The following is a 20426-nucleotide window of genomic DNA, read 5'->3' as shown; positions in this document are numbered from 1 at the left end:
TTTCCCCATTTAGTGGGAGAAAAATGACTACAGAACAAAATGTACCATATGACCCCACAACACATACACATACACCATTAAAAATACACACCAGAACTACTCTGTGTAAAGTGATACACACACACACACACATATAGTGTTGTGCTACTAAACCAAGATCTAGAAGAAATATCTAATGAAAGCCTAAACATTGGGTTTCACTAAGTTTAGAATTGAAAGCAGGGGCCTTCTCCGATCAATAGGTCTCACAATTGGTTAATGCCCAAGTCTCCTTCTCAGGCATTTTTTGGCATTCCCAGGGGTTAAGTAAGGCATTTCTTTCAAGCAGCAAGGCTTCTGCTCCTCGCTACCTGAATGTCAGTGTGTGCATATACCTGTACCCATATACTCAGTAAGTGTAAGCTTTCAAAGAAATTGAAAGTGGCTTATGAAAAGTAAAGATCAGGGAGCCCTACAAGAACTTCTGCAAGGAAGTATGGTCCAGAAATGGTCCAAAGCCACATTGTCTTGAGGTATAATTAAACCCAATTTTAATGCTAGAAACATTTCTGTCCCCATTCTACAGAAACTTCTCTCAAAGGTCACCTATAGCATATTAGCTGCCAAATCCAAAAAGCACTAGTAATAACGGACAGTGTTGCACATATTCCTAAAATTCACCAGGCTCCACAACCATTTCTCAATCTTCATATTAAATGGCTTCTCTGTAGTATTTAATCACCCCTTCCTTCTTGAAAATTCTCTCCCCCCTTAACATCAGTAAAACTACACTATCCTGCTTCTTTTCCTGCTCTGACTGTAACTTCCTGATCTTTCCTGGAGCTACACATCCCCACAATCTAGGTTTTAGGCTTTCCTTCCTTAATCTTCAGTTTTTTTCTCTGCAAATATCTTCAGAGTATTCATCTGTCTCATTTTGCATTTAATTCCCAATTCTTTATCATCAAACCTGTCATTTCTCTTAGCTTTAAAGATGTTCTATCATCACTTCAAATTTGAAGTTTCTAAAATTACTTGGCATCATTTCTACCTACTTGAGCTCTACTTCTGCAGACACTAAAGCACTAGCACTGGCAACATTTCACTCTAACTGAAACTTCATGTTGTCCTTTAAGTCCCTCCCTCACCCTAGTTCCACAGATCTATGTCAAATGTCAAGTATTCCTTCCTTGACTTTCTCAAATCTGTCACTTCCTTTTCATTTCTATTTCAGGCCAAGTTCAGGTGTTATTTGCTTTAAATCTGGGCACAAATACAGTCATCCTAGCTGTTCTGCCTCTAAGTTCTTCTCCAATTTATCTTATACAGTACCCCAAACCAGTCTTTCAAACCTGCTACCCTTTTATCACTCCCTAGTTTAAAACTTCCAAAGGCTATGTCCTTTATGATAAAATCCAAAACCCAATGCCTTCTGCAAACTGGCTCATGGTATCTTTTCATAAAACCAGAGAACATCAAACTCAGAACCCTAGAAATCATGCAAATGAGGAAACTAAAAACCAAAAAGGGTAAGCTTACTCTGGCCAACATCCATATGTACCAGGACAGAAATTTAAAAAGCTAGATCGGTGCTTCCTAAATTTGCCTAATTATAACATGAATTACACCAGGATGTGAATTCTGATTTGGTAGGCCTGAGTAGGATCACAGGAATCTCTATTTTTAAGAAGCACTAGGTGATTCCCCAGGGAAGTTTGAGGAAACCTGACCTAGATCTTGCAAATCTTCTATATTCTTTGACCATACCAATCTTATCTGTCAACTACTGTCCTATAAATATTCTGTTCAATTCAGAAAGCTCTATTCATTGTCTCAATTATACCCTGGTTAGTGGTTACATCATTCTCCCACCCCACTTGAACCCCCAAACCTACCCATTTCTTCCTATTTTAAGCTCTTTTGACCGTCTTAATCAATGCTTTCCATATAACCCCAATGATCAAGTATTATGTAGATTTCACTTGTTATAACTATCCTGCTAGGAACAACAGAAAATCCCAGATGAAAAATATGTCAAAGAATATAAATTATTAATATTCATCTTAGCCTGAAAGATAAAATGTCTTAAATACTAGTTAACCAGCAAAAACCCCCCACAAAACCCCAAATTTTTTAAAATATTGAAATCATGAGTATCTTTTGCTTCTGTTTTCCATTATACTTCACCATCATTAGATGACTAGATGTGTTTCAACTGTGTCACTTAAGAGGTGGAGAAAGGCAGTAAAAAGAATATGGGCCTAAGTATTTTTTTTAAATATACCTAGAGCCTAGATTAGATTCTTTTCCTCTATTGTTACATACTTTCTTCATTCCATGGCAACTTCAGCTTGTCTATTCATTTCCATTTAAGTCGTAATCTATAATCTAGAACATTAAAATTAGCTGCTAACAAAGAAAATACCAAAATATAACTTCACCAATGAATCAGAAAAATAGGTAAAGTTAGACAAGCACTAAAAATTATTAGGCCATTCTACTTACATACAAAGTGAGGCTCCCCAGAAATATTCAAGAGTAAATTTGATTTTATATTTAGTGCCTAAAAGTAATGGTATATGGACTATATTGGATCTTAATTTCTCCGATCTCAAAATATCCCTAAATGACTGCAACAAATAAAGAACTTAAGATGTTATTAAATGGTCAAAGATTTAAATTATAAAACAGCCTTAATAGTTGCAGAGTAGGCCCTGATGTGACTTTTTATCTATTTTTAAAGCCTGTATTTATTGTATTGTTATCACTACTATCATTTTTACTTATCAAAATCTAGTGTATCAATTCACCTTTCATTTTGTAATGCTAATGGTCAGAAGAATGAGGAAATAAAAATCCTTGTCTTGGGGAGAGGAGACAAGATGGCGGCGTAGGCAGACTCTGAACTCACCTCCTCCCGTGGACACAGCCAATTTACAACTACTCATGGAAAAATTACCCCTGAGACAGAACTGAAAACTGGATAAGAGGAACTCCTGCAACAACGGACAATCCTAACTGGGGTAGAAGAGGCAGAGACTCCCTTCCGGAGAGGAAAAACGCTGCCTTCACAAGCCGCCAGCGTCACGGCCGCCGGGAGCAGCTCACAGGTACGCACCCTCCCTGGAGGCGCGGGGTCCTGAGCCGGGGAGCGCCCCCGCTGTGGGCATTTTGTGGACCCAGCACAATCGACATCAGCGGCATAATATCTGACTGTGCCTGCTACTAAAGCATTGGGGAGCAGCCCCAGAAAACCCGGTTCACAAAGAAACTAAAACTGGCTCTTAAAGGGCCCGCGCACAAACTCACCCGTTCCACAAAGCAACCTAAAATCACCAGAAAAAAAAAATCCTTGTCTTCATTAAATTCACATGTAAAGAAACCATAAAGGTAAAAATCCAAAGCTGTATTGTTTTCTATTCTTTAAATTGTAACTATAAAATCTTTCCACCTGTCTCAATATGAACTCAATCTTAAACTCACCTTTTCCTCACATTTCTTTACTGAACAAATTTTTAAAAGGATATTGTGAAGGTTACTGTAATTAGCTCCATATATTGCTTTTAGAAACATTATTACCAATCCTGCTTACAATTCTGCTGTAGAAGAAAATAATATTTTTTAAAAATTATAAAACTTGAGTGTGGCCAGAAAAAGAATTGCTTGTGTAGAATGTCTACTTGCACTACTTAAAAATAGCTCTAATAATTTTTAAGACAATTTATTATAAGTGGTCAGATATATAGCCTACCACCTTCTCTTTAATTTTATAAACGGCACATTTAACTATCTATATAATAAAATATTTTTAAAATATTCATTACAGTCAACATTCTACCACTTATGGGCTTACATTCTTACACAATGATCCACTGAGACTTGAAAGGATCTGGGCTTTCAAGGGGGAGGAAAGAGGATCAAGATCACTGGTTATTACCAAGACAAAGGTTAGTGACTTAAATATAGACATGCATTTAAAACTACTGTGTATACATTTTAAAGATTTCAAGATCTACAAAAACATAACCTAATTAAAAGGTGACTGGTAATAACTTTAAAGGTTCAATAAGATTTCCAAAGAAGAAAACAGGCTTATTGCAAACGCAGTATCTTTCTGCCTACAAACCTTCGAACAGAATTTCAACTATACCAAGTCAGCTTTTTAAAAAAATATTTAGTCAAAGAAAATATTATACAAAGATAGCTACGTAGAATTATCATACCAAAGTGACCAAAAAATGAAATACGTTTAAACCATACTGTTCACAATGTGCAAGATTAAAGAATAGAACCTAATCAACAACAGGACTGCAAAGACTAAGTCAAATGCCACTGAAACAGAACAGCGTGACATTTTCTCATAACCAAATGTAAAAACACCTTTGAAATAGCTGTTTTAATCCTTTATTCTTAAACCTTTCATTGGCTTCATTTTCCATCCTAAATATATCTAAATTGCAAAACTTATTCAAAGAAATGTATTACCAGTCACATAAAAAAACTGAATAGAAGATCAAAAAGCAGATATACCCTTGTCCTTCCAATTCTTCTTCTGACCGTCCATCTCTTGTCACGATCTGCCCTCCAGATGCAATTATCAATTGTGCATACCAACGGAAAAGCTGTAACTGCAAAAATCTACCCCCTGAGACATGAAATATCCGTTTTCTCAACCGAAGCCTGCAGTCTCCTCTGCTGCACAACTGCAGCAGGACTGAAGTCACCTGACGTCTTCTGGGTGTGGAGCAGTCTGACGCAGTGCAATCTGTAACTAGGCTACTAAAACTCAGCCACTACCGCCTTCCTTCTAGCTGTTTATTGTTCTCGTCTTTTGCTTGTTGGTCATACCAATTGGAGCTACTTCTGCAGGGGGAGGGGCAGGCTACCAAAAGAAAGGAAAAGAAAGAGGCTTGTTCTTTTGGCAGAACTAACCACTGAATATATTTGAAATGCGCTTAAAGCCACGTGCAGTTTTTGGTTTTGTTTTTTTGACAGATGGGTGAATCATACCACTGGTTTTCAGTTTCATTTAAAACTCTAAAATCAATGGTTATCTGTTAAGATAAAAATGAACTGATCCAAAGAAGGTAATAGTTTAAATTTCAAGCCTGGGAAATGCTGAGTCTCTTCTTATTTTCTCCTAAGTTTATTAAGGCTTAAAGCATTCAGCATTTTGCACCCTTATGAGGATATGAGCAGAGAATCACAAAGTAAAATTATTAATGTTTATTGAATATATGCTCCTTCAAAAGAAAAAAGTTTTTATTCAATTTCAGCAATCTTTCTAGCATAATGTTATATTTTCTTGTTTTACAATTATGGAAATTCAGAGACTTACAAATACACACTTCTTCTTAATCATCACCTGCTCCAATTCAATCTTTCAATAAATATCTATTAGACACCACTGCAGATACTATTAATAGACTCTTAGCTTGAGGAGAAATATTCATGTGCTAATTATATCATTTGCCTTGGGAAAATGACATAAGACCAAACTAAAATGTTACTGATAAATACAAAAACAAATCTATGTACAAAATTTCTGAAATTTTGTTCACTTTTATAAAACTGGCATTCATCCCACTATAGATTATTACGTCTTTACTAATGTTCCACAACTGGTTTAACTGATGCTACCATTTGACTAAGCAGAAAAGGCAATATATAATGACAAATCAGCTAAAGTATTTTTAAATGTGTAATATAACAAAGTATTATAAGATATATAGCCCATGTACAAAATTATATACTTTTTAAGACTATATAGCTACACTGAAATAGGTATAATATTTTCTGGAACTTGCTGTAAAACTGTGTGGGCTGCAAAACCCTGCAAAATCCTCAATATCAGAAGTGGCCTGAACATCAATGACTCAGTTCTTTCCCTATCTGCCTCTCTAACTCCAAACATAAATAAAGCAAAGCAATTTTTAAAGAGAGTCTAGTATTCTCAGCTCAAGAGTTAATATTTAACTTTAAACTTGATTCACTGGACCCTTGCATAACGTGATATTTGAGAAGCCTGCCACCAAGTCATATCATAGGTGAAAACGTCTGGTTTTTTCATGCAATAGTTTGAAATCCAAAACTATTAAGTACAAAATATTTCCAAAATAGTATTTTCAAATAATGAATCCCTTAAAACTGAAGGCCAATAAATTCTTTAGCATTAGAATAAAGCACTCAAAACAGTGCCCAAACATTGTTTTCAAGTCAGAGATTACTAAACTAATAGGAGAAAAAAAGATTTCTTGAGACAAAGGGTATTTACATTTATAATATTCACATCTTCTGGTACTTGACGGGTTCAACAATTAAAAAAAAAAAAAAAACTGAGAGAGCAAGAATGTGTAATATATAAGCTGTAAGTCCACTCTGGCCAGTTCTCAAGATATTCCTCCTTTTCCATTTCTTTCCTTCCTCTACTTCTGAACCCCAGAAAAACTCAAGTTTTTATTTTGCTTTGTTTTCTTTACAATGTTTAGAGATCAAGGGAAGTAAGGTGGGAAAGAGGCAATCATCAGGATTTAAAGCGCTACTCTCCAAGTTGGGGCTTACTTCTATACAATTCTTGTTAGCTAAAATAATTATTTCTTTCTGGCAATAGAGAACAGGATTTTTTTTAAATAAAAAAATAATTACAGCTACATAAACATTTCAAAATTCAATTATTCTGAGCGTTACAAAAGTATGATACTAAACATATGTCTCAATACTAACAGGTATTAAACAATGCTATTTAATACCATATGCTGTAATATAATGCCCTCTATGGACTAAATTATAGCACTTCAACATTAACTACTGCTGAACTGAACCTTAAGACATGGAGAAAGACTTTAGTCTAGAAAATGAATGACAATACAAGTTAAAATGGCAAAAAAATGAGCATTTTAAAGTCTACAAAATTTCATATAAGCTGCTAAAAATGAATACTATAATCCATAGAGAAACAAACTGAAAGCGATACTATTCAATGAGAACTAAATAAATGCTGACTTCCTGTGTTATAATCTAAAATAAATATACAGATATTCCAAAAGATCCACAGCACTTTTAAATTTGGAGTTGAAAAATTAATAGTCACTAGGCTCTGAACAGATCTCTTAAACTTTTAAGTTTTCATTAAAGTACACAAGTTTGGGGGAATCTTTAAGGTCATTTTATAATGTTTATAATAGCATGGTTCAAGCATTTGTTTGATTCAGTATAATGTGTCAAAATTCAAAATCCTTTTATAAAGTCATTCGTTAGGGTAAGCAAAAATCCACAACTCACTAAACTTCTCGGCCCAACTGAATTTATTTCATATGGTCAATTATAGAGCATTCCATAGACCTAGTTTTCTATCTACAACACTAGATGGCACCAACACCCTCAGTCCAGTTGATTGCCCAACCCACAGCATGCAATTTGGCAAAAACTGTGTTCTCAATTTTCTGGCTCTTCCTTAGGATTGTTGCCTGGTACTAGGGAACTAGATCAGAGTGTGATGGGAATAGGAAAACAACTCCACCACCACCAAGGCACATGGGAGAAAATGATGTCTGATCAGAATTCAAAATCAATTTTTAATAGATCAGAATTCAATGTAAAACTGAAACTATAAGTAAATAAATTAAAAGTTATACATTTTCCTATGTGAAAACTGAAAATCTCCACCAAAATGTAAAGTAAAATAAAAATTGTTGGGAAAACTGTAATATGACAAGAGTTTGCATCCTTTGTATATAAAGAATTCTCATAAAATGAGAAAGAGATGAACATCTAAATTTAAAAATGGGCAAAGGGCATGAACAGGCAATCACAAAAGAAATATAAATAACCAATAAATACATGGAACATGTTCACCTTCACTAATCAAAGATCAAAACAGGGCCGGCCCCGTGGCTTAGCGGTTAAGTGCGCGCACTCCGCTACTGGTGGCCCGGGTTCGGATCCCAGGCGTGCACCGACGCACTGCTTCTCCGGCCATGCTGAGGCCGCGTCCCACATACAGCAACTAGAAGGATGTGCAACTATGACATACAACTATCTACTAGGGCTTTGGGGGAAAAAAAAAAGAGGAGGATTGGCAATAGATGTTAGCTCAGAGCCGGTCTTCCTCAACAAAGAGGAGGATTAGCATGGATGTTAGCTCAGGGCTGATCTTCCTCACAAAAAATGATCAAAACAGCATAGACGGCACTTTAACCTATCAAATTGGTAAAAGTTTTTTAAACAAAAAAGGCCAAGTACAGAATGTCTGGAAGGATATATAAGAAGTCAGTCATAGTAGGTGCCTCTAAGGAGCACTAGGCGGCTACTTGAGACAGAAAGAAGACTTACTATTATTATACTTTTTGAATTTTGTACAATGTGAAAGTATTATCTATACAAAAAAAATAAATAATATCAATTGTTGGTGATAATAGAGAAATGGGTGTTTTCTCACTCTGTTAGAAGGGTAAAAACTAGTAGAAATTTTCTGATATCCAATTTCAGTCAAAACTCTTCAAAATGCTCATATCCATTTACCAAGGGTTTTATTTCTAGTAATTTATAGTAAAGAATATTTCAGAGATATATAAACCATATTTCAATCTCAAGAGGTTAATAACAGCATTACTTCTAAATAAAAACGTTGGAAACAATCTAACGGTCCAACAATAGCGAACTGACTGGTTAAATTATAATATATCCAATACCAAGGACACTCAAGCACTAAAAAATCATGCAGCAGCAGAACAAAGACAGGGAAAGGTTGGCATTACATAAGATATTGCTAAATTTTTTTGGGTGTGTGAGGAAGATTAGCCCTGAGCTAACATCCTATGCCAAGCCTCCTCTTTTTCGCTAAAGAAGACTGGCCCTGGGCTAACATCTGTGCCCATCTTCCTCTACTTTATATGGGACGCTGCCACAGCATGGCTTGACAAGCAGTGCATCGGTGTGCGCCTGGGATCTGAACCTGCGAACCCCGGGCCACCACAGAGGAACACGTGCACTTAAGGGCTGCGCCACCGGCCTGGCCCCTTAAATATTTTTTTAAAGCTATAAACAATATGTAAAGTACAATACTAATTTGGTAAAAAAGATTTATTTTTCACTGCATTCATAAGGTATCCATATGCACAGAAAACAGACTAGAAGAATATATTCTAAAATATTAACAATGAGTATGTCTGGGCAATATGATCACAAATTTTTTTCATCTCAATGCTTTTCTCTATTTCTCAAATTTGTACAGTGAGCATATACTCCTTCAGATTGCTTCACGTACTGTTGCCCTGACTTTGCTGATAGTTAGCAGGTCCTTGAGAGAAATGTTGACTACTAAAATTACTGAAGCTCAAATAGATTAAAACATTTGCCCAAGGTCATACAGCTAATCAGTGATAAAGCCAGGATTAGAACTCAGGTCTATAAGATGCCCAAAATGAAGTATTTCAACCATATTATATTCAGCAGTATCCATCTTTTATGGTACATAGTTCATATTTATTTTCAATCTATATTGGGCCCACAGTAAGCACTAAAAGAATCCTAATTTGACAATGTCACATTTAAGTAAATATAATCGATTCCTTTATTGACAACAGTCAGTTTCTAATTTAGCTACATTGTACATTTACTAACAGCCTTCCAGTTAAAGGTATTTCTACTCAATTTGTTACATTAAACATTTTAATTTTTCAGGGTACTTAAATATCTTACTTTTATCAGATTAACTGCTCACTGTCATAATCAAAGTCCAACTAATAATTATCAAAAATTGTCCTAAATATGCTCACTAAAAATATATTTTAACCAAAATACTAAACCTTAATATCTACAATGCTTTAGTAAGAAAGCTCAAAGACTATATAGTAAAATTTTTAAATTAATAAGAAAAATGTTTTAAGTCATAAACACCACCAAAAGAAAGCTCTTATTCATGAACACATTTAAGAAATATATATAAATTTGCAAAGGATAATTTTTAACTCTTTACCTAGATAAATGGGCCCTTTTTAAGTGAGTTCTTCATTATGGCACTACTACTCGGTTATTCCTAGATATCACATAGTTTAAGTATAATGAATAAATAATCAACTAATGGTTGGTTTACACTTCACTCACCAATAGTTCCAACAGGTCAGCAACACACAATCTGTATTCTGATTATGAAGTGAAAATACTCTGCATTAATGGCAAACCAAGCAACCAATAAACATGTATTAAGCAATCACTATCATTAAGTCAAGATCTCAGTAGTTTAGATGGGAGACATTAGCACCTTTCTTCACCAATGACCTACCAACAATATAACATAGATAGCAGCTGTCCACCACAATAGGGTTATCCAGTCTCCACATGGAAGCAACACAATTTTACCCTCATCTTGATATTCCTATATATGGAAGACTACGTGAGAAAATGCACATGGTAGACAACTTTCTTGACTTTTTAACAATGTCTTGCATTGGTTAATGCCCTGAACACAAGAGGTACATAATAAAAACAGCAGCACCTTGGTTGTCTGCTAAATTTAGGACAGTAACTGCTCATTCCAAAATGGGGGAATCAACTGCAAAGGGGACAAAACCTATGTTGGAATCACAGTTCTTCATCTATTGGAAAAAAGATCTTCCTTGTGAAACTGGGTAAGAACTAACATAAATAAGAGTTAGCCCAATGTCTGGAACACATTAGAAGCTCAAATATATCATGCTTACTACATAATTACTTAACATCCCTACACTTAGGTTTTGTCATCCATAAAATGGTTCCTTCTTTTAGATTATGATGAAGACTAAACAAGATGAATATGCGACAGTGCTTGGTGCTTAGAAGATTTCCCATAAATGGCAGTCTCCCCTTTCAAGGTAAAATGAGAAGAATTCAGTTTCTTTTCTCAGCCTTTCAAAATTCTCCATTTAAAAACCTCCTAAATAGGGGCCGGCCCGGTGGCGCAAGCGGTTAAGTGCGCAGGCTCCGCTGCGGCGGCCCGGGGTTCGCTGGTTTGGATCCCGGGCGCGCACCGACGCACTGCTTGGCAAGCCATGCTGTGGCGGCGTCCCATATAAAGTGGAGGAAGATGGGCACAGATGTTAGCCCAGAGCCATCTTCCTCAGCAAAAAAAGAGGAGGATTGGCGGATGTTAGCACAGGGCTGATCTCCTCACAAAAAAAAAAAAAAAAAAAAAAAAAAACCTCCTAAATAGAGAGAAAGAAAACCTAAAACTGAAAGCAAACTGAAACAAATTAATCTAACTGTATTTCAAATGAATATTATAACCACACTGAAGGTGGGGAAAAGGAAAAGGAAGAGGGAGGAAAAAAAAACTAATCCAAGTAACTTGTATTTTTAATATATACATTCAATCTTGGGTAGGGTTGGGGGACGAGAATTTGTAAAATAATCCTGAACTCTTTTATTATGTTTATTAGAATGATATTAGAAAGCATTCTAAAACTGTTTTAGATTAAAGGATTAAACAAATGAGTAAGTGTACTGGTGATGTTAGGAGCCCAGGTTCTCACTATAGAAGGAATATACAAATATGAAACAAGGGAAGAAAGAAATAATCCTCTGGGAATGGATTGGAATTGGAGGTATCTGTGTGAACTCATGATTTCATAAGTATGTGTATATCCTTGGAGAAATGGCTGATTCCAGAGCTGAGGCAGAGTAGGCATGAGTATACATACAACGTTTTGTTTACTAGCAAGTAAGAAGTGCCTTCCTCTCCATTCAAAAAAAGGATAGCTGCATGTCCTTGAGCCAACTTGAAAGGGAGCCCTCCAAAGCTGGGACAATTTACAACCCAAATAATTAAGTACAGTAATGAATTATAAACCATCAGGGGCATAACAAAAATTCATGGACCCATACTAATAATTAATTAATTCATGGAAAAGGACGGCTCTTGCTAATAGCAGATTGCCAAGGGTTGACTGATAAATGCAGAGGGAGTGTTGGAATTGAAAAATTATCACTTTTCAACCTTAATAGTAAAGATTGAATTAAGCAAGAATCATCTACGGATACTAAATCTAGGGAGTGAATTTTGATGGGGAGCGTGGTCTTGAAGTGTCACTCCTGAGACTGCTTATTAGTTGTAAGGGAAGAAGAAAGACAGCAATTATATAAGGAAATCAGGGACCACCTTGACCAGATCAGAATTTGACCAGGTCAAAATTAACCTTTGAGGGACTGATGGATAGTGGGCACCTCCATTTATGATAGCATGAGAAGGACACTACACATCATCTTCATTTTGGCCATGAATCCATAACCACAATCTAATCACTAAGAAACATTAGACAAATGCAAAATGAGGAATGTTCTATTAAAAAGGGAGGAATGTTCTATTAAAGAGGCCTAGTGGTTAAGTTCGGTGTGCTCTGCTTCAGCGACCCAGGTTCGGTTCCAGGGCAGGGACCTAACACCACTCAGTGGCCACTTCAGCGACCCAGGTTCGGTTCCCAGGCAGGGATCTAACACCACTCAGTGGCCACGCTGTGGTGGTGGCTCACATACAAAATAGAGGAAGATTGGCAACAAGATGATACCTGAGGGCAAATCTGCCTCAGCAAAAAAAAAAGAGGGGGCAAGGGCCTGTGTTCTTCAAAAATGTTAATGTCATGAGAGAGAAAGCCTGGAAATGTGCCAGATTAAAGGAGCCAAAAGCAACATGACAACTAAATGCAAAATTTAGCCCTAGACTGGATCTTGCAGTAGAGGACACTATAAAGGACATTATTAGATCAAGGAACACAATTGGAATATTAGAAAAAAACATTGTATTAACATACATGCATGAAGTCAATAGCTGTACTGAGGTTAAATAAGGGAATACTTCTTTTTGATATATTTAAGGATAAAACAAAATGTATATAATTTACTCTCAAATGGTTCAGGAAAAACAAGGATGTATTTATGTATCTGTATCTAGTTATCTATAGAGGAGAGATCACAAATGATAAAGCAAATAGGGAAAATGTTAACAGGTAAATTTAGATAAAGAGTATAAGACATTCTTTGTACTATTTTTATTTTTGCAATTGTTTTTAAGTTTTAAGTTATTTCCAAATAAAAGTTAATTTTAAAACAGTAATTATCTTAAAAAAAAAACTCTCCTAAATGATACCATTTTTTTTTCATTCTGCTTAATTCTGGTCATAGAAAATTTAGAATCTAATGTATCAAAAACCCTCCTTTAGCACAGATTGGTTTTTCATTTTAGTTCTGAATAAATCTAAATGTTTGTTTTCACTTAGTCACCCATGGCCAGTCTGGAAATCCATCTATATTCTTAGCTGTCAAGTGAGTAGGTTTCTACATACTGACTATAATATCCACATACATACACGTGCCCCAAATATAGCAAACAGGATCTGGAGAAACTTTTACCCTACTTACATAAATGAACAAGTCTATGTGTTTACTCACATTTGCTATCTGTAACTTTCACAGAATCATCTCTTCTGTGAAGCCATTCCTAATAACCCAAGGTAGAGCTAGCCTCTCTGCACCCTTAGCATGTGTTGGTGGTCTTCCACTTTCAATCATTATACACTTATATCCCTGAACTGCCATCCCAATGTCAAACTGAGACTTCTGTGCATCATCTGAGAAAAACATTTCAACTGTCATACGGTAGGGCTGCCTGTCAGTTAACTATTCTTCTCAGAAGTTTCACTATATTGGTCTATATATAGTAGTATAAATTTATGCAATACCAGAATATTTTCTTGTACCTTTGTTATTTTATTTTTAAAATGAGTAGAAAGTGAAAAATTAAAGTACCAATAATAATCATAATATATTTCAAACAAAAATGGAAACCATTAGGATACCAAAAGCATAAATCTTTAGCCACAGATTTTTTAAAAAGTAAATAAAGAACACATATGAAATGCTGAGCCTAGATCATTAAAAACTGCCTCTAAACAATGAAGTACAGTGAAAGAAAACAGAATGAATGTTCATAATTATGAACTGAGGAAAAAATCAGTATTTACATTTCATTATTAAGAATACAGTTTGATATGGGCCCGGCCCAGTGGTGCAAGCGGTTAAGTGCGTGTGCTCCGCTGCGGCAGCCCAGGGTCTGCCGGTTCGGATCCCGGGCGCGCACCGACATACCACATGTCAAGCCATGCTGTGGCAGGCGTCCCATATAAAGTGGAGGAAGATGGGCACGGAGGTTAGCCCAGGGTCAGTCTTCCTCAGCAAAAAAAGAGGGGGACTGGCAGATGTTAGCTCAGGGCTGATCTTCCTCACCAAAAAAAAAAAGAATACAGTTTGATAAAATTCCCTTATCAAAACCTGGCTCTTCCTTGAGGATACTGCTTTCCCTGTGGAACTCTCTAAATGGAGGCTGTTTATTCTCCTGTACCCTACATACCTGAGGGAGAGGAGGGGAGGTCAGTATCTTTCTTGTTCACCAATGCTGCTCCAGACTACTATTTCAGAGGCCTTGGGCAGAAGTCTTGAGCTATTCAGGTATGTCATTCTCTATCTTTCCTTACTGCTTCCGTCTACCATCCGGCCAGCTGTCTCATAGCCCTTTACCAAAGTCTCTTGTCCCTAGCTCCTAATCCTCCTCTCTACTCCAAGTTCTGCCATCAACCTGGGTGTCACGTGGAAGAGCAATCCAACATCTGGCCTCTAGTTTACCTGACCTCACCTCTAGCAACCTTCACTCCACTCAACTTTAGCCCTTGCCTCATGGCCAAACCCTAGCCATTATAATCAACCTGGAATTCTAAATTCAACATCTAACACACATACACACAATCCTACTTTGACCATAACCTCCTATCATTCTGGTTCATATTTTTATTCTATTACTCTTGGTTCTTAGATCTAATTTGGACCTCGAGTTCTTTGACCTTCTGTTCTCCTACCACGCCCTCTCCTTTCGTCTTTACAATCTTCAACTTAGATGCCACAGTCCATCACTTCAAACTACTCTCTTGCTATTATCCTCAACTCCTTTGACTCACTGTCTTTCCACTGGGCCCATCTAGCAAAACACAACCTTGAATCAATACAAGCATTTGCCTCCTCTGAACCCATACCCAGACTGTGGGGCACAGTTAAAGAAAAGTCACCCAACCACACAGATCACCCTTCAACTTTGACTGGGCTCTTAATGCAATACCTTTGTTTCCCAAGTCAGAGGTATTTCAGACCTCTTCTACCTAAGCACGTTCCAGTTCACTCTCAGCAAATGACCTAACATACTGCTTCAAAGAATAAATGCAAACTACCAAACAATTCCCTCAACTTCCAGCCACAAAACCCTAGCAGTATCAACACCCATACTTTCCCTTCCATTCACTATGATCAAAGGCCTTCAAAATCCTTCCTCCTATATACCCTAATTCCTCCACTTGAATTCTGGATCTCATCCCATCCCCTCCTGACTCTCTACTAGAACCTTTAATTAGACTTTCACTCCCATCTTTAAAATTCTCAATCTTCTTTAAAAATGTCAATATTTAGTATCCATTTGCTCAAGTCCCATTCACTCCTCAACCCTAGCTCTGCCCATTCATACCACCTGCCACTGTCATGCCAACACCATCCCTCCTTTTTGACAAATTGTCAATCCTTATCTTAACTGAGCTCTCTAGTTTTTTGATAATGTTGACCAATTCTTCCATCTTTAAATCGTCCTCTTCTCTTGGCTCTCCCTACTTGGCATCTGTGGCTTTACTTACTATCCTCGAGCCCATGGCAAATATACACATACAGCCAGTGTCTCTCTCAAGAGCTTCATAATATCCATCACTTCTTGGATGTCTCACAGGTACCTTAATACCAACATATCCAAAACTAAATTTTTTATCTTCTCCCCTTAAACCCACTTTATTCTCTCATGTTCCCTAACTCAGTTTCTCATACTGCTATCCATGTATTTGCACATACCAGGAACTCAGGGCTCCTGGAGTCATCTTTAACTCCTCCCCTTATTCTTCATAGTCCATATCCAATCAAACACAACTAGTCCTACATCTCCATGCTCATCCCAGTGCCTTTATGTTCATAACCTTCTCTGTCTGAGATTATAGCAACACTCTCTAAACTGGTCTCTCTGCCACTAGTACTACCCACCTCCAATACATAAGTATATTCAGTAAAATACACAGTAATCACTACATATTTTTATTAAAAACACAGCTAAACTAGAACGCTAAGTAAAAAACACATGTGCAAATCACTTTACACAAATCAGATGTGTAGAAATGTAGAATCAAAAGAAAAAACTGAGGATCAGTACTTCTCAGAATAATTTATTAACAGCATACCTCAATTTATACTTTTCAACAAAAGTAAATTGAGTCTACTACTCAATATGTGTAACTTGACCTATTACTGGAAAACAGTGCATTATATTGAAATATTAGAAACATTACAGAAATGTTCTTAAAAATTTTAAATGAAGTAATTTCTGGGAAAACAAAAGTAAAATACATCTGAAAATATTTTGTTTTAATACCTCTTGCTCTTCATGCTATCAGGAAACACTGAAGCAACAGAAAAGAAATAGACATTGAAGCCAATTCTAATAAAACAATTTTTCTAGTTCCCTGATGCAATATAAAAATGATCAACGAATAATTGTGTGGAAAAGTTAGGAGCAAGGGTGAGTGATGAGTGCAAGAGGGGTAGAAAAAGCACTAAAACCCTAAACTGAGACAATAGAAAAGAATTCTTATCAATGTGCTATATTAGACACTATAAATGTAATATACTGTACAAAATGTAGTGGAATGTTCCAGTTAGTCAAAAGCAAGAAAACACAAAACATTGTATGGACTAATTACCTGAAGTTTTACTCAGCTCTGCTGAAAATATAGCAGATGGCGATCTGTTCTCTTTTTCTGTATCAGAAGGAAGTTTTTTCTCAGCTTCTTTCACAAGAACTTGGGGTTTAACTATACTGCCTATCTCTGTTTGAGCCGCCACAGCAGAAATATCTGGAAGCAGTAAGGGCACCTTTGAAATATCAGACCTATCTTTGGAGAATTCATCTGGGACATGGACTTTATCTTCACCTTTAGGTTGTACATTCTTGAAAGAAAGGTCACGGGGTAATTCTGAACAAGGCAATGACTCAGCTCCATCCTGGACATCAGCAATTTCACTTTTGTGGGATACTTCTAGGTCAGTGTATTCCCTGTCTAATTGAGAAGAATCAGTTTTAGAACTGACAAGCGTAGGGAACTCATCTATAATCTCAATTGGAGATGAATCTGAAAATGTTTCACTCTCTCTTATTTTTGCTTCCTTAGCAATAAATAAGCCATCATCTGAATAAACTGCAGTACTGAGCTCCTCCATCTGCAAAGGAATTTTCTCCTTTTGGGTTGATGTTGAAACTTCATCAGGTAACAAAGTATCTTCTGTGGTGTCTAAATTGGGCTGAAAAGATTCCAAATATGGCTTTCCCCCCTCAGGTGCTGGTGAAGCACTAAGTTTTTCCTTAACTTCCTGTTCTAACATTGACTCAGATGAAGTTTCAATGAGATTTTCTTTCACAAGTATCACAGCTTCATCTTGTTTTTGTGGAACTTCAGGTATTGAATCATCACTAAATAAATCAACTGGTTCAGAATCAGGTGAGGAATCTTCAACTAGCTCAGAATGATCAGGCACTGGCTGTGCAACTTTTGCTATTTCTGAATAATCAGAGAAATCTGGAGTTGGTTCAGTAGAGAGCTTTGTTTCTTTAATTAAATCACATGCAATAGATATGTAAGCAGCTTCTGTTTCTTGAATAGCTACATTAATACTTTCAGGCTCTTTAATTTCTTCCTTTATTCCTGACACTTTTTTTAGTGATACATTCATGGCCTCTTCATATGGTGGGGGATTTTCAGGCTCAAGTTTCATGCTTTCATAATTAACTGAAGGAGGAACTTCTGATGGTGATAAACTGGGCTGTACTGTAGAAGCACCAGCACTAGGAACTATAGAATTTAATGGTGCTTCCATAACAATGTCAGGCAAAACTGGCGAAGGAGTAGCTTCAGATTCTTCAAATGATGGGCAAAGCTGTGCTACAGGGTAGAGTGACTCCTGCATAGCTTCTGATGTTTGAACCAAGTCCATTTTCGTTTCAAAAGCAATCTTGGTGCCTGTAGCTTCATTCAACTCACTTTCACATGCTTCCTGTACTAAATCTGGGGTTAGCCCTTCAGGCATGTTTGCCACTACTTCCGAGGTCACCTTGGATAAATTATCTGTTGTGACATAATCTGTCTCAGAATCCTGTGTTGCTACAAGGAAAGAGTTTGATGTTTTGGTGCTGGTATTCTTCTCTGTCACAATTTGGGCCTTTTTTTCTTCTATTTTTTTTTCATCTGTCTTATTTTCTGAAGTATGATCTTCCAACAAAGGAAAAATGTTTGTTGAAATGCTTTCAGTTGCTGTTGGGTTAAAGGGAGCACATGTGATGTATGCTCCTGAACTATCTTGAACAGCTTCTGGTGTACTGGGAAAAGAAGCATCCTCATTACTGCTCTCACTATCATTTTCATGATTTGTTTGCTCAAGGCTATCTGCAAAACATTCCTTACCCACTTTACTTTCCAACTTGCTCTCTACATTACCTCCAGCAGCCAACATATCACTATCTTGCTTATAAGTATCTTTTACTTCCCACACTCGTTCAAATGGTTTGAAGTCTGCATATTCCTCCCTCATAGGAGTTCCTGCTGCAACTCTCTTTTCATTAAAACTGTCTTTTGTTTTTTCTGGAGATACAACTTGGTCCTCTTCTTTAACTGATTGAGTGAGGGCCATGGGTGACTCTTGTTGATTAGGAAGGATGTTATTACTAACTAAACCATCCTCTTCATCTTTACTCTTCACAATTATTTCTTCCCTAGGGTTTGTTACTGTTACAGCAGATTCTGCTTTTGGAGAGCCACTGAATGATGATCCCATTTCTGAGTATTCCAATTCTGAAAACTCTGTTAAATCTCTGTCTACAAATGGATTTTTTGCCTTCTCTGAGAATTCTTTAGAAGAATCATTTGAAGTTTCTTGAAGTGTTCCTTCGGTGGGTAATACTGCTGGTAAATTACCAAGGTATTCATGTTCTTTAAAAGAAGCAGCTGAGAGGGGAGACAGAGAAGGAAGAGAAGCAGCAGTTTCAAGCAGGACAGATGAGAAATCCTCTTGACCAGCAGAAACAATGTTACCTGGCTGCTCCTTCAAGTCCATAATTTTTTCTGTGACCATGGACAGAAAGGAAAGTTAGAGAACGCCAGTGTTCTTAGAGTTAATGCAAGTTTTATGACAGATTCAAAATAGTGTTAGAAAAGACTTACTGTTAACTAAAACTAAAGGTTAATAACATTTAATTAGTAATTAACAATCAAGGAGATTTGAATCATTACTAAAAAATTAAAGTTATTGTCAATAAAACATGTGCATGGCTACAGAGGCAATTATATGCTATGCAAAGACATAATCAAGTCTTTGAGAAAAACCTCAAGTACAATCAACTGAGAAAAGCTACTTTTAACTAGTGTTAGAAGAAAAGAAGATTTGAGAAGTGAGTTTGACTGACAGTATAGAAAAGAAAGGGCACTGGATAATTAAATGCCATAGACTGGCATTCATTCACAGGAAAGCCTTTTAGCTATAAGCAAGTAAACTGTATCTGGAGAAAAGGGATAGACAATATGTACATGTAAATCAAGTGTCCAAGAATTCCTTACATATTTCCAATCATTAATCAGGTTCTGCCCACTTCTCCCTTGGACATAGCATATAAAACGCAAATTCCAACTTTTTCAGTAGACAAACATTCTTGGAACCATGCTAATTTTTAGTAAATTCAGACTACTCTGTACAGAGTTAACAAAACTAAAGAGTTAAAAAGTTAGAATACACAGAGGATAAAAGGCTAGCAGAAAGAACTTGCCTGCAGAGGAGTGTATCACAGGCTCAGATGCAGCAGGAAGAGCAAAAAGTGTCTCATCTGAAAAACAAATAGAATATAACCTCAGCAGAAATAAAGACAGAGTTGGAAGGAGACTAAAGATGTGAGAAGCAAGCAAGGGTTCAGTTTGTAATGAGTTAACTTGATCTACAGAGAAAAAGCCAAGATGAAAAGGGAAAAGTAGTACCATTAGTAGTATCATTAATTCAGGTTAAATTATCATGTATATTATAAAGTTGATTAAATGAGATCCATAGAACCTATCATTTTTCAAGAGGCAATAACATGCTTATGTTAAAGAAATTTCATGAACCAAAATGGCTTTAAGATACTATTCTTCTCAGTTAACATACTGCATCCAAAGCTTTTATTCACATTTTCAGATAGGTAAATTATCTTGTCCTAATCAAGCCAAAAATTAAAAGTATGCATTTGAATACAATAACTATTTTTGCTTAATCTTTTTTTATTAGCATATGTTCAATTCAGAAGAACACTTCCAGGGAATCACGCG

General features: G+C 36.4%; 1 protein-coding gene and 1 long non-coding RNA gene across 5 annotated transcripts in view; one reads left to right on the top strand and one right to left on the bottom strand.

Moving 5' to 3' along the window:
• Positions 1-20426, bottom strand: part of RTN4 (reticulon 4) — a 74211-nt gene that overhangs the window by 28551 nt on the left and 25234 nt on the right. The window contains exons 2-3 of one of the 4 annotated variants that reach the window (XM_004436632.3): positions 19895-19951; positions 16785-19196 (exon numbers count right to left, since the gene is read on the bottom strand). The exons of 1 other annotated variant lie outside the window; for it this stretch is intronic. In XM_004436632.3, coding sequence (XP_004436689.1) covers positions 16785-19196; positions 19895-19951 — 2469 coding nt within the window. Of the gene's footprint in view, positions 1-4509; positions 4648-16784; positions 19197-19894; positions 19952-20426 lie in introns of those variants that run through there. 2 more of the 4 variants (XM_004436636.3, XM_004436639.3) reach the window with 2 other exon arrangements.
• On the top strand, positions 2854-4651 carry LOC147915965 (uncharacterized). The gene is made up of 3 exons (XR_015553650.1): positions 2854-3089; positions 3806-3926; positions 4568-4651. It is a non-coding gene; the product is annotated as an uncharacterized LOC147915965 (long non-coding RNA).

This window comes from Ceratotherium simum, chromosome 11 (assembly GCF_057802395.1).
Source record: "Ceratotherium simum simum isolate JZ-2026a chromosome 11, ASM5780239v1, whole genome shotgun sequence".
In the NCBI taxonomy this organism is placed as follows: Eukaryota; Metazoa; Chordata; class Mammalia; order Perissodactyla; family Rhinocerotidae; genus Ceratotherium; species Ceratotherium simum.
The sequence above is the reverse complement of the archived record's forward strand: the minus strand, read 5'-3'. Positions and strand labels throughout refer to the sequence as shown.